This window comes from Colossoma macropomum, unplaced genomic scaffold (genome assembly GCF_904425465.1).
Source record: "Colossoma macropomum unplaced genomic scaffold, Colossoma_macropomum, whole genome shotgun sequence".
NCBI classification, from domain to species: Eukaryota; Metazoa; Chordata; class Actinopteri; order Characiformes; family Serrasalmidae; genus Colossoma; species Colossoma macropomum.
Window position 1 is genome coordinate 24,423,196 of NW_023494804.1, and position 13,780 is coordinate 24,436,975.

General features: G+C 37.7%; 1 protein-coding gene across 8 annotated transcripts in view; it reads left to right on the forward strand.

Annotated features, from left to right (window-relative positions):
* The window catches only part of sec31a (SEC31 homolog A, COPII coat complex component), a 28,480-nt gene that overhangs the window by 13,396 nt on the left and 1,304 nt on the right, over nucleotides 1-13,780 (forward strand). For 2 of the 8 annotated variants that reach the window (XM_036595900.1, XM_036595906.1), the window contains 10 exons: nucleotides 449-622; nucleotides 2,252-2,467; nucleotides 4,170-4,265; nucleotides 7,083-7,176; nucleotides 8,138-8,536; nucleotides 9,911-9,943; nucleotides 11,564-11,622; nucleotides 12,291-12,551; nucleotides 12,684-12,803; nucleotides 13,013-13,084. In XM_036595900.1, coding sequence (XP_036451793.1) covers nucleotides 449-622; nucleotides 2,252-2,467; nucleotides 4,170-4,265; nucleotides 7,083-7,176; nucleotides 8,138-8,536; nucleotides 9,911-9,943; nucleotides 11,564-11,622; nucleotides 12,291-12,551; nucleotides 12,684-12,803; nucleotides 13,013-13,084 — 1,524 coding nt within the window. The remainder of the gene's footprint in view (nucleotides 1-448; nucleotides 623-2,251; nucleotides 2,468-4,169; nucleotides 4,266-7,082; nucleotides 7,177-8,137; nucleotides 8,537-9,910; nucleotides 9,944-11,563; nucleotides 11,623-12,290; nucleotides 12,552-12,683; nucleotides 12,804-13,012; nucleotides 13,085-13,780) is intronic. The other 6 variants (XM_036595902.1, XM_036595901.1, XM_036595903.1 and 3 more) reach the window with 6 other exon arrangements.

The window sequence follows — 13,780 nt, forward strand, 5'->3', positions numbered from 1 at the left end:
ATTTAGCTGTATGCCAAACACCCCTGGTCAAATATTAAATGAAGTATTTACTTGATCAGCAGCCTCTCCGACACTCTCTGAACTGGAGTTTTTGAGGTTAGCCTCCTATAGAAAAGCAGTGTCTGTAACATTTGTTAAAGATGAAACTCATTCACATTACTACTATGGACAGACACAAAGTACTGTGTATTTATCATTGATTGAAACATTAGTTTTTAGTTAGTTATTAGCCTACTACCAACTTAAAAAATGCTTCTGAGAAAATAGGCATACTTCCCAGTAAATGTCGGAATTTTTGGCACAATTTTTTACCTGCTGGCCTGCTGGGTGTCTGAATCCAGCTCTGCATCATTTTTATGTGTATATAGCATTCAGACGTTTTTGCGCCTGGAGTTTGTGGCTACTTTTAGACTGACTTGACTGATGACCCTTCTCTGTTTGCCTGTAGGACCTGGTTGAGAAGGTGGTGGTGCTGCGGCAGGCAGTGGAGAAGGCTCAGGGTGGTGTGGCCCCCGCCGTGGGCGCCATGCTGGCAGAGAAGATGAGTCAGTACGCCAGCCTGCTGGCCTCTCAGGGCAGCCTGCAGACCGCCATCTCCTACCTGCCCACCAACACTGAGCAGGCAAGTATAGTTCAGTTCTGCTTTATTGTCATTATGCACTACCATTCAAAAATTTGAAATCACTATGCATATTAATAATTTATTTCATATACAATGACTTGTACGAATTGGATTTAAATGTGTTATATTTCTGGAATTTTGTGATGTTATTAAATGATAGATAATCAACATTTATGCACAGTTTTTGTCAAAAAAATCTACCTTGATATTTGAACAGTATTTTTCAAATATGATGAATACTGAATATTCATTTTAGTCACTTTAATTCTCCATGCTGAACATATTTCTTAGTCATTTTAGAATCTTCTACAACTCTATGAAGTTGAGGTTTAACATTATTAGAACAATTCTATGTACTTTTCTGCAACCAAATTGGTTTCGCATTATTGAAACAGCGATTCCAAACTTCTAAACTTTAGAACCCCCACAGGGAACAAACTTAAATGTGGAATTTCTTACACATATTGCACAATTTCTGTTTACTTGCTGAGTTTAACATATTGGAAAAAATAAAACCTAAAATATAAAATGTGCCATAATGTTTGCACAAACCACATTTTATTTTTTCCAGTTTGTTAGCAAAAAAAACAGTAATCATGCATTAAAATCTGCAGAAGTGTGTCTCAGTAGAGGATGTGTCAACTTATTTTCACTTAGAAGATCAACAAAACATCATTGGAACAAGGATACCCAAAATTTTGCACATGACTGTACATTACATGTGTACATGCAGTGATTTTTCATTCATTCAGTGTAGAAATCCATATGAATGCTGTCTGCTCATAGTGGTTTACAAGGCACATATTTATTCAAGATTCAAGATTGGTCAGTTGTTTTATTGTATTTATTGAGAATACAGGGCATTCAGAAAAAAATACATGGACAAAAGACCATAAATATTTTATGATTAGGTCCATTTTTACTAAATATTTCATCAGTTTGCAGTCATGCACTCTTACTCTAACTTATTACATGCAGGCCTTCACATTCTGTGTATACAACAGTCCCTTACTTTGAACAAGTTTTCATTAAAAGTGTTTTGGATGATGCAGTTTATGAAGTCTTCAGGCATCATCTGATTCAGATGATCAGAATCAGATGGGTCTGATTAGAGGAGTAAACATCTTCAGGCAGATCACATTAAGAATAAGTTTGTTGGACAATATTGCTGCAGACATTTAGTCAGATTGTCCGACTGTGTTAATAAACCCGTTACTGCCCATTACCTCTTGAAAATGTAATTTTTCTTTCATTTCTATTGTTACAAAGTTTTAGCTTGTAGTGTACAGTGGCACAAAGCTTATCTTATTAGCTCTGACAGCATAATGCAACAAACTGTAGCACGGTGCAGCACAGTAGGCTTACCTCACACAGCTAGCCTTGCCTCTTGGCTTATTATCTACTATATTGGCCAGAACAACAATGTCAGTGTCATGCCAAGTGTTTCACTGTTAGTCTTGGCACTGTCAGTGTTTTGGATTTGGATGCTTGGATTGCTCTGCCTGGCTCTGCACTGAAACCTGAAAACATGAGTAATCTGAGCTGTGAAACTGCTGCTGGAATCGTCTTTAGATGTTTTCATCTCGTGTACGTGGTTGAGGTCCTGTTTTTCTATTTTATTCTGTGTAGGTTGCAGTGCAGCTTTTGCGGGAGCGTCTGAGCCGAGCTCTGGGTCAGTATGCTGCGGCCCCTGCAGCCTCCACGGTGCCGCTGCAGAACAGACAGCCAGCAGTGCCTGCCGCCATTCCACCGCAGGCCTACGCTCCGGTCCAGCCTCAGCCTCAGCCTCAACAACTGCCCCCTCAGCCCACACCTACTGCCCCCACACAGCAGTACTACCAGCAGGTACTGATCTCTCTCACACGCATAGACATACAAAGCCACAGCAGTAGAGTTATATACTCAGTATACTCAATAAACATATCCAAATTCAAAATACTGGATATATACAGGGCTGTATACAGTACAAAGAATTTAAATAGTAAAGCAATTTTCTGGATAGTAAGCGTTTATTTGGTCAGGAAAAACACCATTAGAATAAATACAAATTACATCAATACCCTTAGTAGTGTTTTTACATATGTAGTGCGTTAATTTAACCATTTACAAACCTCACTTTGTGGCAACCCTCTATTAGGTTTGCGGCTGGTAGTTCTAATATTGTTTGACGTTTCCACAGGCACAAACACATTTTAAACTATTTGTTTACGTGCCTAAGACTCGCACAACACTGTATTCATGGATATACATTTTGCAACATAAGAATATTTGAAGGCTCACAGATATCTTCTTAAAATGCTACTCTTAAAAAAATATATTTATAAATAACGACCTTAACATTGATTTTCTGAAAATCTGTTTCTTTAAATCAGAGTTCTTGCAGGAAAGTCTGTCCACTCATTGTCTGTCTTATCAATGCCCCCAGTCAAGAATAGGATCCTGTTTACTTAAGTGAGGAGAGACCTATAAAGCTGAAACTGATAGCCAAGCTAACGTTTCAAAAGCATATTTGAGATCACTTGTAAAGTCTGGCAAATGCGCATAGATAATTTGTGGTTTTAGCTTAAGTGATGCTCAAAAATAAATATTTTTCTTTTTGTTTTGGCTGCTTCCGATGCGCAATGTCACAAGGGTGACCGTTTCCCTCTTAATGCCTTTACCAACAATTTGAGTGACTCCTTTTATAGCAGGACCCCTAAAATGTGAAAGATTAATGTACAGTAGAATGATTGTCCTTTTGAGCACTGGCATTGGCCTTAAGTAAGTAAGTATTTGGACAAAACATTGTGAGGCTTTCCTGTCATTCACTAATATTGGGAATGGACGATGATAGGATATTTGCCTAAAATATATTTCAGTGTCCAACAAGCTTTAATTTGACTAATATTTGATGATGTATCTATTGCGCTTAGGAAGAGTAAAAGGTTTTACTTCTGCTGGGTTACTGCCTGCATTTACTGCATTTTACCACAGTTATAACCCTCTGCAAATAAATACATTTCTGTGAAACGTTCATCAGGGTGTATTTAGTGTTTATGTATCAGCATCTGCATATATATATATATATATATATATATATATATATATACACACACATAAAAATATCGGATATCGACACCAGCCCACAATTCCTATACATCCTTAATAAATACCTAATTAAAAATACAGAGTGACACAGGAAGGGTGCAGGAATACCATCACAGCTACATTATGTAATTTCTCATACAGACATACAAACGCAATGTTGATTTGCATGCTTTTCACTTGGACATGGTGTAATCTGGGTTACTGGCTCATTTCTTGATTTACTAACACTGAGTCTAGCACCGTTATGAAGGTGAGGATTGTTATGAAACCAGTTGGCGCATTTCATCAGCAGTTTATCAGTGAACCTTAAGTGATAATAACCTCACAAACATAATCTTCAGAATTTACAGCATCCCCTAAAAATCATTGACCCCTCCACCCCCAAGTTTTCCTCCTCATCCAACAGCAGCGGCAGTGTGTGGGCGGTGTGTGAGTGTGTGTGTGTCTCTATTGTATTCAGGGTAGGGCTGCCTCTACTGTCACTTCCTGGAGTAACCAAACCCCAACAGTTCTGCCCAGTGTCCCTCGTCCGCTAGCCCCAGCAAAAGACCTGCAGGTACAGACAGAGCTGGGCCCACGCCACACTCACACACAAACACGCTCTCTGGCCCAGGAAACTGGAGTCTTATGGAGGGTCACACCAAAGGGACATTTAAGCCCCTTAAACACTACAAACAAAGAATTTTATCATTATTGCCAGTATTTTCTCTCTTCTGTGTGTATTTACTGTTAGTTAAATTGAGCTTTGATGCTGACTGGACACGAGTTATTCACCCAGAAAAATAACCAAGCATTATGTTTACAAATATTCTGTTTTGGTTTGTACTTTTTTGAGATGGCATGATACTACTATTAAGTGCTTTTCCAATATGATAGTGAAATCTTGAGTACTGGCTGATACAGATCTAATGTTAAGTTGTGTTTAAATGTTTCGAACCACTTTATTTCATATTAATAATTCTGTTTTATTTTAAATACAGTAACAACCTGAATAATACAGACTCAAGTTCTTTTAAACTAGACAACAACAGGTAGTTTTAGATATTCAAATAAAAATATACCGCAATATTTGGCAGAATATCTGCCTGGAGATGTCATTTTTGAAATATAGCACATTGTGTATATTAATTTTAGTGTAACAATAACTTCATACAGTTTTTAGCAGTCATTTGCAATCATCTGCAGCACTGTTAATTATTCTAGACACGTAATTATTTCATTTAGTTATTCATTTAATGCATTTATAAACATTTATCTGCCACCATACTGTTTTTATGTTAGTCAGAAGATTGATTCAGAGTTGTTTTTTTATACTTTATTATCAGGAATTTCACTTCCAAGAGAAATTTGTTTACAAAAAAGAGGATGAAAAAGAGAATCCAGGCTACACTGAAGCATTTAGACTTGCACTGATATTCCAAGGTTTTGAACAACACACACACACATGAACATACACATAGACACACACGTGTACATTATCTTTTTTTCCCTTGAGTGCTTTATTAATCTTTAATTGAAAGACTTCACTTAATCATTTATTTATTTATCTGATGTCCGATACAGCATTTTTTGCTTGTATCAGCCTGGTCCTGCTTATCAGATTGCCATTTCTAATAATAATAATAATAATAATAATAATAATAATAATAATGCAGTAATTCTTGTGCCATGCCTTTCACACTGTACTAGCTTGCTGTGATTGTATTCAAACAGTGCAGCACATTCTTATGACCTGAAGTCCTGCTAGTTACCCAGTATGCTTTTGATTGGGCAGCCATATAAAGTTAAAAAAGAAATGATTGTGGATACTGTATAGTGTAAAAGGGGCTTAAAAACTTGGTAAACCTTTTACATTGTTTCGTTTTTTTCTTTCATTCGAAAAAAAAAATCTTTCTTATATAACACATATAATATAATATAATATAATATAATATAATATAATATAATATAATATAATATAATATAATATAATATAATATCCAGCTATATATTATCTAAATAACATGCACTAATCTACTGATTTCTACACAGAATCCTTTCTCTCTTAGTCTGTCTTTGCTTGTTTGTTTACCCAGTTGCTAAAAGAAAGTTATTTCAGAGCTATTGACTCAAATTACCTGTGCTAATGTGGTAAACAGGTTATTCTCATGTACTGGACCAAGAATCTTTTCTACCTACTCTCACACGTCCCTTTTCCCGTGCAGTAACACAGACCCCTAAACACTCACGAGAATGCATGATCCCACTCCGTCCCACTACCCACCACACGCTGTGTATTGCATGTCTGCTTTTTTTTCCGGAACTGTCCCTGTTTTGACTTTTGCACAGCAGCACCCGCTGAGTTTTTCCAGTCTTTTTGCAGAGAAGCATTGATTGCTGTCCAGTCTGTCTCCCCTGCATGCTATATACACCCTCGCTTCTCATGTTATGCTATAAATATCCTGAGCAGCAATCGATACTTAACACCTGCACAGGTTTGTTTTTCAGGCTAGTGTGCCTTTTATGGAGAGCCTTGTGATAAACAAAGCAAACTGTGGATGAAACAGTACAGTGTTGCAAATCCGGGCATTGTGTCATTACAGCATATAAATAACTGCACTTTTTTAAAGTAAAAAAATTGTAAGTTTATGAAATTCCTAAGTTCTTTACACATTGTACATTAGTAGCTTAGATATTGGTTGAACTAGATCATATTATGTATTAGTATTATAGTATCACCTCATTAATTTGTGTTACAGTATCACTTTGATGTAACATCAAACCTTTGATGTCTTAAAGCACACAAAGATTTGACAACGAAGCCGGTTATATTGTCAAATATTTTCCAGCAAAAAAATTATGAATTACCGTCTAACTTGGTGTCTTGTTTGTAGGAGTGCTGATGTTAGCTGTGATTTGGAGAATAAATGATTTGATTACTTAAACTATGAAATGTTAACCTTCACCCCTTCATCCTTCTCTCGCTTTCTCTGTCTCTGTTTGTTCTTTCTCTATTTTTCTATTTCTTTTTCTTTCTCTTTTTGCCCCTTCTCTGTTTGTTTTTCTTTCTCTGTCACACCTTCATTCTTCTTTCCTACTTCTTTTTTTTATCTTCTTTATCCCTCTCTTTCTGTGTCTTCTGTGTCTGTCCCTGTCTTTTTCCGCCTTCCTCCACCACACCCACCATCCTTTGATTTCTCTCTCTCTCTCTCTCACTCGCTCTTTTTGTCTGTCTCTCTCCTTCTCCCCCTCTGTGTCTGTGTTGCTCTTTGTGTTCTCTCTTTCTCTCTCTGTCTCTGTTATTCTGTTCTCTCTCTCTCTCTCTCTCTCTCTCTCTCTCTCTCTCTCTCTCTCTCTCTCTCTCGCTCTTTCTCTCTTTCTCTTTCACACACAGGCTGAGCCTGTTCCAGGACCCTTTGGCCCACAGTCCCCAGTGAATGCTGGTCCTACTGCTCCCGGTGCATTCATGTATTCACAGCAGTATCAGAGTAAGTGTTTAAGTCCACTTCCACTTCTGTCTCTGTCTGTGTTTCTCACACACGCGCGCACGCACACACACACATATATATATATATATATATATATATATATATATATATATATATATATATATATATATACACACACTCACTCAGTGATCCTCAGGCTTATCCTCTGTAACTGTTCTCTTCTAAAACTGCAAACATTCTGGAATGTTTGTTTAACTCTGCCCACCTTTTACTTAGATACACACTAGTGTGGTACATACTATTGTGATGAACAAGAGCTGTATTCTCTTATCATTTTAACATGGCTGTTGGCTGTTTAATAGCTCCTGCATGATTTTGAAGATGTAAAAACTACACGTGTCTGAACTTTCATTAAATGCCGGTGCTAAATGCTGGGGATGGGATGGTATAAAATTGATGTCATAACTCTAAAAAGGCATTCAGTGTTTTTGCAATATTGTTAGAAAGTAGTGAAAAAGTATTGGTGCACATTTGAAATTGTCACCAGTACATAAAATTACTCCAAGTTCTGCTGTTAACTGTTCAGATTATAACTATAAAAAAAACATACAGTTGTATGCAAAAGTTGGGCCACACCGGTCGAAATGACAGGATGTTAACTTATTTTACTCAAATCAACAAGACACGTCATTTTGAGGGGTGGACAGACTTCTGTATATGTGACTGTATGAGGTCCTGGTGTGCTTTGCAGGGAGCAAAAAACTGCAACGGTAAGATTATCATTGAGTTTTATACCACAGTACATCTAGTGATAACCACCCCATCCCTTGTAATAATTACTAATTATGCTAGAGCTCTGTTACATATTTGAGGTAAACATCTTTGCATGTTTTATATTGAATGTATGCTGCTGATCCAGTGTGATGTGACTTTGTAATGTCCTCTGAGAATTTGTCTAACTGCATTTGCCTGCTCTCTCTGTTGTCTCTGTGAACCTCAGCCTACCCCCAGGTCCAGCAGTTCCCACCTGGTGCTGGGGGACCAACTATCTATCAGCCTCTCCAGTACTCTTCTTCTGCATCCTCTCCTCTTCCTCCTCCACCTTCATCCTCTGCTCCCGCTCCTTTCTACCCCCCTCATTTCATGCAACCTGCTTCATCTCAGCCTGCACCTCCGGTCTTCCCCGGACCTCTTCCTCCTCTTGCAGCAGGCCAGCCGGCTCCTTCTGCACCTCCTCCTCACTCCTCCACCTCTTCCTTCTCTCCTCCACCTTTCTCCTCCGGAGTCTCCTTTCAGCACGGCGGTCCGGGTTCTCCCACCGCTTATCTCCCACCTCCACCCACCGGAGCTTCAGGTACACAGGCTGAGCCCGCCCTCATCCCAGCCTCACAGAGAACAGGTCTGCACCACAGTGCCCTTTTACTAAAACGCCCTTAATCACAGACAGCCTCAGACTGCCACTGCCAGCAGTCGATTGTTGTGTACATTTTTTTTTTTAATAAATTTTTGATACAATAAAACTCACAATGTGGATTTAAACACACTGTTTGCCAAAAGGTACTTTCAGATGTTCTGTTAAATATATCAAGGATTCTGTGAACAAGAAGCAAGTAATATACTGTAAGTACAATCGTATGCAAAAGTTTGGGCATCCCTGGTTACATGACCTAGTTACATGATTTGCTTTGAAAAAAAAGTCAACACATCAAACACACTTCTGCACATTGTAATGCGTAGTTACTGTTTGCTGAATTTAACATATTAGGGAGAAAGATGTGGCCTGTGCAAAAGCATATTGTATGATATATTTTTTGTATTCGTTTTTTTTTTCCCAAAATATGTTAAACTCACTCTCTCATTGTATTTATATATTTATTTATATGTTATTATTTATTTTTTAATTGTGCAGGAAAATGGCATTTAGAACATTAGCATACGTTTGATCATTTTGTCAGATAAAAATTGGTTGTTGTAGATCCACACAGAATCAGCGCTAGTTAAATTTAACATATTGGAAAAGGAAAAATAAGAACAAAATGTGGCCTGTGGCACATGTTTGTTTTTTTTCCCAGTATTAAAAATTTAGAGACTGTACACTAAAATTTGTAGAAAGATGCCATATTTAAGTTTGTTCCCTGCCGAACATATGTTACCTTTTCACTTAGAAAATCAACAAAACATGTAATTTGACTGTGGGTCAAAACTCTTTACATTTAATATTACAGGAATATTTAATTCAGGCTTTAGAATCAGCTTTTATACACATTTAGATGGTCTACATATTGGTAGTGTTGCATAGATTCTTTTTAAATCATATCACTGAAGGACATGAGGGGGAGCTCTAGTTATGGATCTCCATGCTTCCTCTATAGTCAGTTGGGCAAACAGGAAATGGCCAAAGAGCAAACAGCTGCTTACCACAGGGATGATGTGAGCCAGAATGTAGTGTTACAACAGTAAAGGGGAGTGGACCCTCACTAATGATAAAAACACACTTAGCTACTGTTTTAATATACCTCTGTCTTTCCTAATGAATGAGGAAGTTGCTAAGGAAGGCAATGTGAGCAAAGCGCACTTACCCTGTAAGTAGTTGTTCTTAGGAAACAGATTTAGTCATTCATTAACGTGGCCGTCAGCGTCTGACAATAAGAATGAGTCAAAGGTCTTTCAGTGCCCTGTCGACAGGTTCATTATTTAGTTGTTAGAGAGTTTGTTAAATGGATGTCTGATGATGGTCCATAGAAAGAACGGTGTGATTCTGTCTTATCCACAGGGGGATTCACCCAAGATATCTGGTTTTTGGAAGGTGAATTTCCGTAGCAGCAGCATGATCTAATGGACCATAATCGTCCAGTTCAGATAATCATCATAATTAATAATGATTATTCAAATGAATAATTGTGCCAAATCTAATAGAAATCACACATTAAAGCTAACACGTTTGTAATATCCCAGCATTTGAGTGCCTTTAATCAGTTTACGGCTTAAATCGATGTATATACATTTTAAATCCATCATAAACCAGTTGCCCTAGATTCATTGTTGGCAAGAGCAGCAATCATTAGATGCCGAAGAGTGATCAGCGCTGTGCATGGTGAGCAATGTAGGTCAGCTATTACCCTGATGAGAATGGAGCTGTGGGTGCACAATTGGCAGTAGGTCAACAGCCAGGCTAGAGTGCTTCCATTCTTAGAGCCCTGTGGAAGCTCTCACTTTTATACACTTTGACTTGCTTCTAAATTTAGCTCACCATACAGTTCATTAACCACCACGTGTAGAGTTGGATCAGTTTTCCTGAAAGAGCAGTGTTGTTTAAGTATATGTTGATTGTAACAGCAGCATACAAAATCAATGGAACTTGTAATACTATGATTGTTAGAAATCCTCTGAGAACATTGATATGTGGTACTGTGCAAAAGTCACACAAATGTAACACTGTTTTTCTAGGCAGTAAACACTTGATTTTCAAAGATAAAACCACTAACATTAGAATAAAATAAATAAACAACACATCGTGTTTTTTACATGCGTCAGTGTTAGTCATTTTCAAAGCTGTCCTGGAAGCCCAGTATTTATAGTTACCATTCAATACCTCATTGATTTAATCAGTCCTTTGTTAAAGGGCACGTGATACATTTTTCTTAATTTTTTCCCCTGAGGTCCACTTTTGTACCAACACAAAACGCTCATAATCCATTATTAAATTACCATTTCCAAGCTCTTTTTTCATCACTTAGAATTAAACAGGCTCTTTTTGTTACTGTGCCTTGAAGACTGATATATGTAAATGCTGTTCTGACATGTAAATATGCTGGTTTTCATGACCACAGAAACAGGCTGTTTTTGTAGCTTAGTTTCTACATATGGACTGGGGAGTGAACCACATTTTTTGAAACTTTAGCAATATGCTACATCAAAGTGCATTACAAAAAAGTGAGAAATTCAGTTTTGTACAAAACGGGCCCTTTAAATTGAATCAGGCGGAATTTGACCTCCACACAATGGCAAGATTCTTTTAACCAGCTTACCAAAAATATTTTTAATGTATTATTGTACATCTGTTTATATGTATTTATACTAGTATTATATTGTATTTTACAGAAAAAAACACTTACTGCTGAGAGTTTTGAATATTTCCATTTTTTTAAATTATTTATGTATTTTTAGTTTTACTGCTTTTGAAGACTGTTGCACAGTACTGTATACCTCTATAACTGGATTTAGAGTATTCATTGTTTTACTGAATTTTCTATTCTAATCATTATCCTGATTTCTGTCATTAACTGGAGTGCTGCACTAATGAAATGCATATATGTAATTCTCCAGTATGGAACACTGATTGATAACCGACAGAGATGAGATGTCAGACAGTTTTGTGCTATTTATGGAAATGAATAATGACAGACTCTATTCTGCTCTGCTTCAGGACCTCAGAATGGCTGGAACGATCCTCCTGCTCTCAGCAGAGTGCCCAAGAAGAAGAAGGTGGGCTTGATGAAGCACTGTGCAAAGTTATTGCTGTGCCTAATGCACTACACTTCAGGCCAAAAGTTTGGAAAGTTGGAAAACCTCCCCCAAAGAAATAATGCACAGTCTTAGTTAGTAAAGAAAATGGCTATATTCTTGTTGCAGACATCATTGCTCCTGTTTCCCATCAGAAAGAATCTAACTTCGGACACATCTCAGTGATTTAAGTTATCTAAGTGATTTAAATATTTGAAAAACAGTGGAATTAATTGAAACAGTTACGGAAACAAGCCATTCTGGATCTTAATTTTATTATAACATCATTCTTGATGTTATACAGCTTTCTCAGTCACTTTAGAATGTTATACAGCTCGGTTCCTCATTCTGCTTACATATAAAAGGTCTTATTTTATTATACATCCTAGTGTCCTTCTAATTTTTAAAACTTATGAAGTGGCACATGATTCGCACATTATAGTCATTTTTTCTGCAACAAATTTGGATTTATTGTGTCAAAAATGCTCCAAATTTTTGAACAGTACTATGAAAAAAGTAGTGAAACCTAAATAATCACTGCTTGCTTCCTTACTTTTTGACTGGGGTCTGTGTAAATTCTTGCCTTGTTAATTACTATGAACAGATAGCATTTATATGAATTTCTGTTTCTCTGTTGCAAACATCTTCAGGTCCCAGAACACTACACTCCTCCTGCTCCCATCACAGCACCAATCATGGCTCCGCTGGGAGACCCACAACAGGTGGCCCCTATGCAGCCTCCCCAACAGCAGCAGCAGCAGCAGCAGCAGCTACCTGGACAGCCAGCTGGAGTTCCTGCCCCTTTCACCCCCATCCAGCAGCAGCCCCTGGGACCTGCTGTCAGAAACCCTGCTATGCCCAACATGACTGTAGAAGGGGCACCAGGGGCACCCACTGGAGATGTCATACAGGTACCCTAAATGCTCCAAAACACACACATTGGAGTAGTGAGAATGCCTTATGCTTTATATGCACCCAAATCAACGTTATGCAATGAAATGAAACAAATTAGAGTAAATCTGACTGAATGTCTTTGCCCCAAGCCGATGCAGTCTTTGCCTGCTGAGAAGATTATGAAGAAGCCCATCCCAGATGAGCACCTCATTCTGAAGACCACATTTGAGGGCCTAATCCAGAAGTGCTTAGCTGCCGCCACAGATCCAGTTAGTCAACTCAACTGTTAAACCATGTGTCATGATTTATGTTTAGTTGAATCAAATGGAATTTCATCTCATCATTTCATTTGTTGCCTTTCATCAATGTACTATGCCTCATTTTCTCTTCCCTGGGATCTACAGCTATAATTCATTATTTTTTTACTCTTTTACTCTTGTTTGCATGTCTAACAAAACACTTTCTGTCATCCCAACAGCAAACCAAGAGGAAGTTGGATGATGCCAACAAGAGGCTGGAATTCCTTTATGACAAACTGAGAGAGCAAACTGTGAGTATTTTTATCGGAAACAGCGTTGCACTCATTCTCTGCAGAGGAGAACAGCTCAGATTTAATTAATATTTAAATTAGCAAATGTTGTGGAATTAGCCCTTTTTTCAATGCAAAATCTGTTTGAGCAGCAGCAGATCAACAGTGAAAAAGTCAGCCACATTAAACTGTTTCACAGTGTCTGTCTAGGAGGGACATTAGACACCACCCATATCCTGCTCAATATGCAGGGTCCAGCTAAACAACAGAGGCAGAAGTTTTTTTTAAATGATGGGAAATTCACAACCAGCAGTGCACAAGTGCCAAGTATAATAATTAAAAAAAAAGAATCAAATTCATTGACTGACCAACCATTCTCTGTTGTTGAGGGTGTTAGATTTTTTGGTATATACTGTAGACTACGTACTGTAATAATTTTATCGGATGTACAGTTTTTGTTCATCAACCGTTTCTAATTCTGTTTTCGGTTTTTGGCCAAGTTTGGGTTTAGTTTCGGCTTTGTCATTGGCATTGGTAAGCTTGGAAGGCAGTCCGCTGGGTGTCTAGCATCTTAGATGACTGCATATTTATGCACTGCAGAAATGTGGAAAAACTGTTTCTTTTGTACAACTCTGTGGAGCTCTGGACAGCTCTGTTTCTGTATTTGAAGTGCGTTATTCTAGCATCTAGCATCTCTAATGTTTTTTTTTTTTTAAT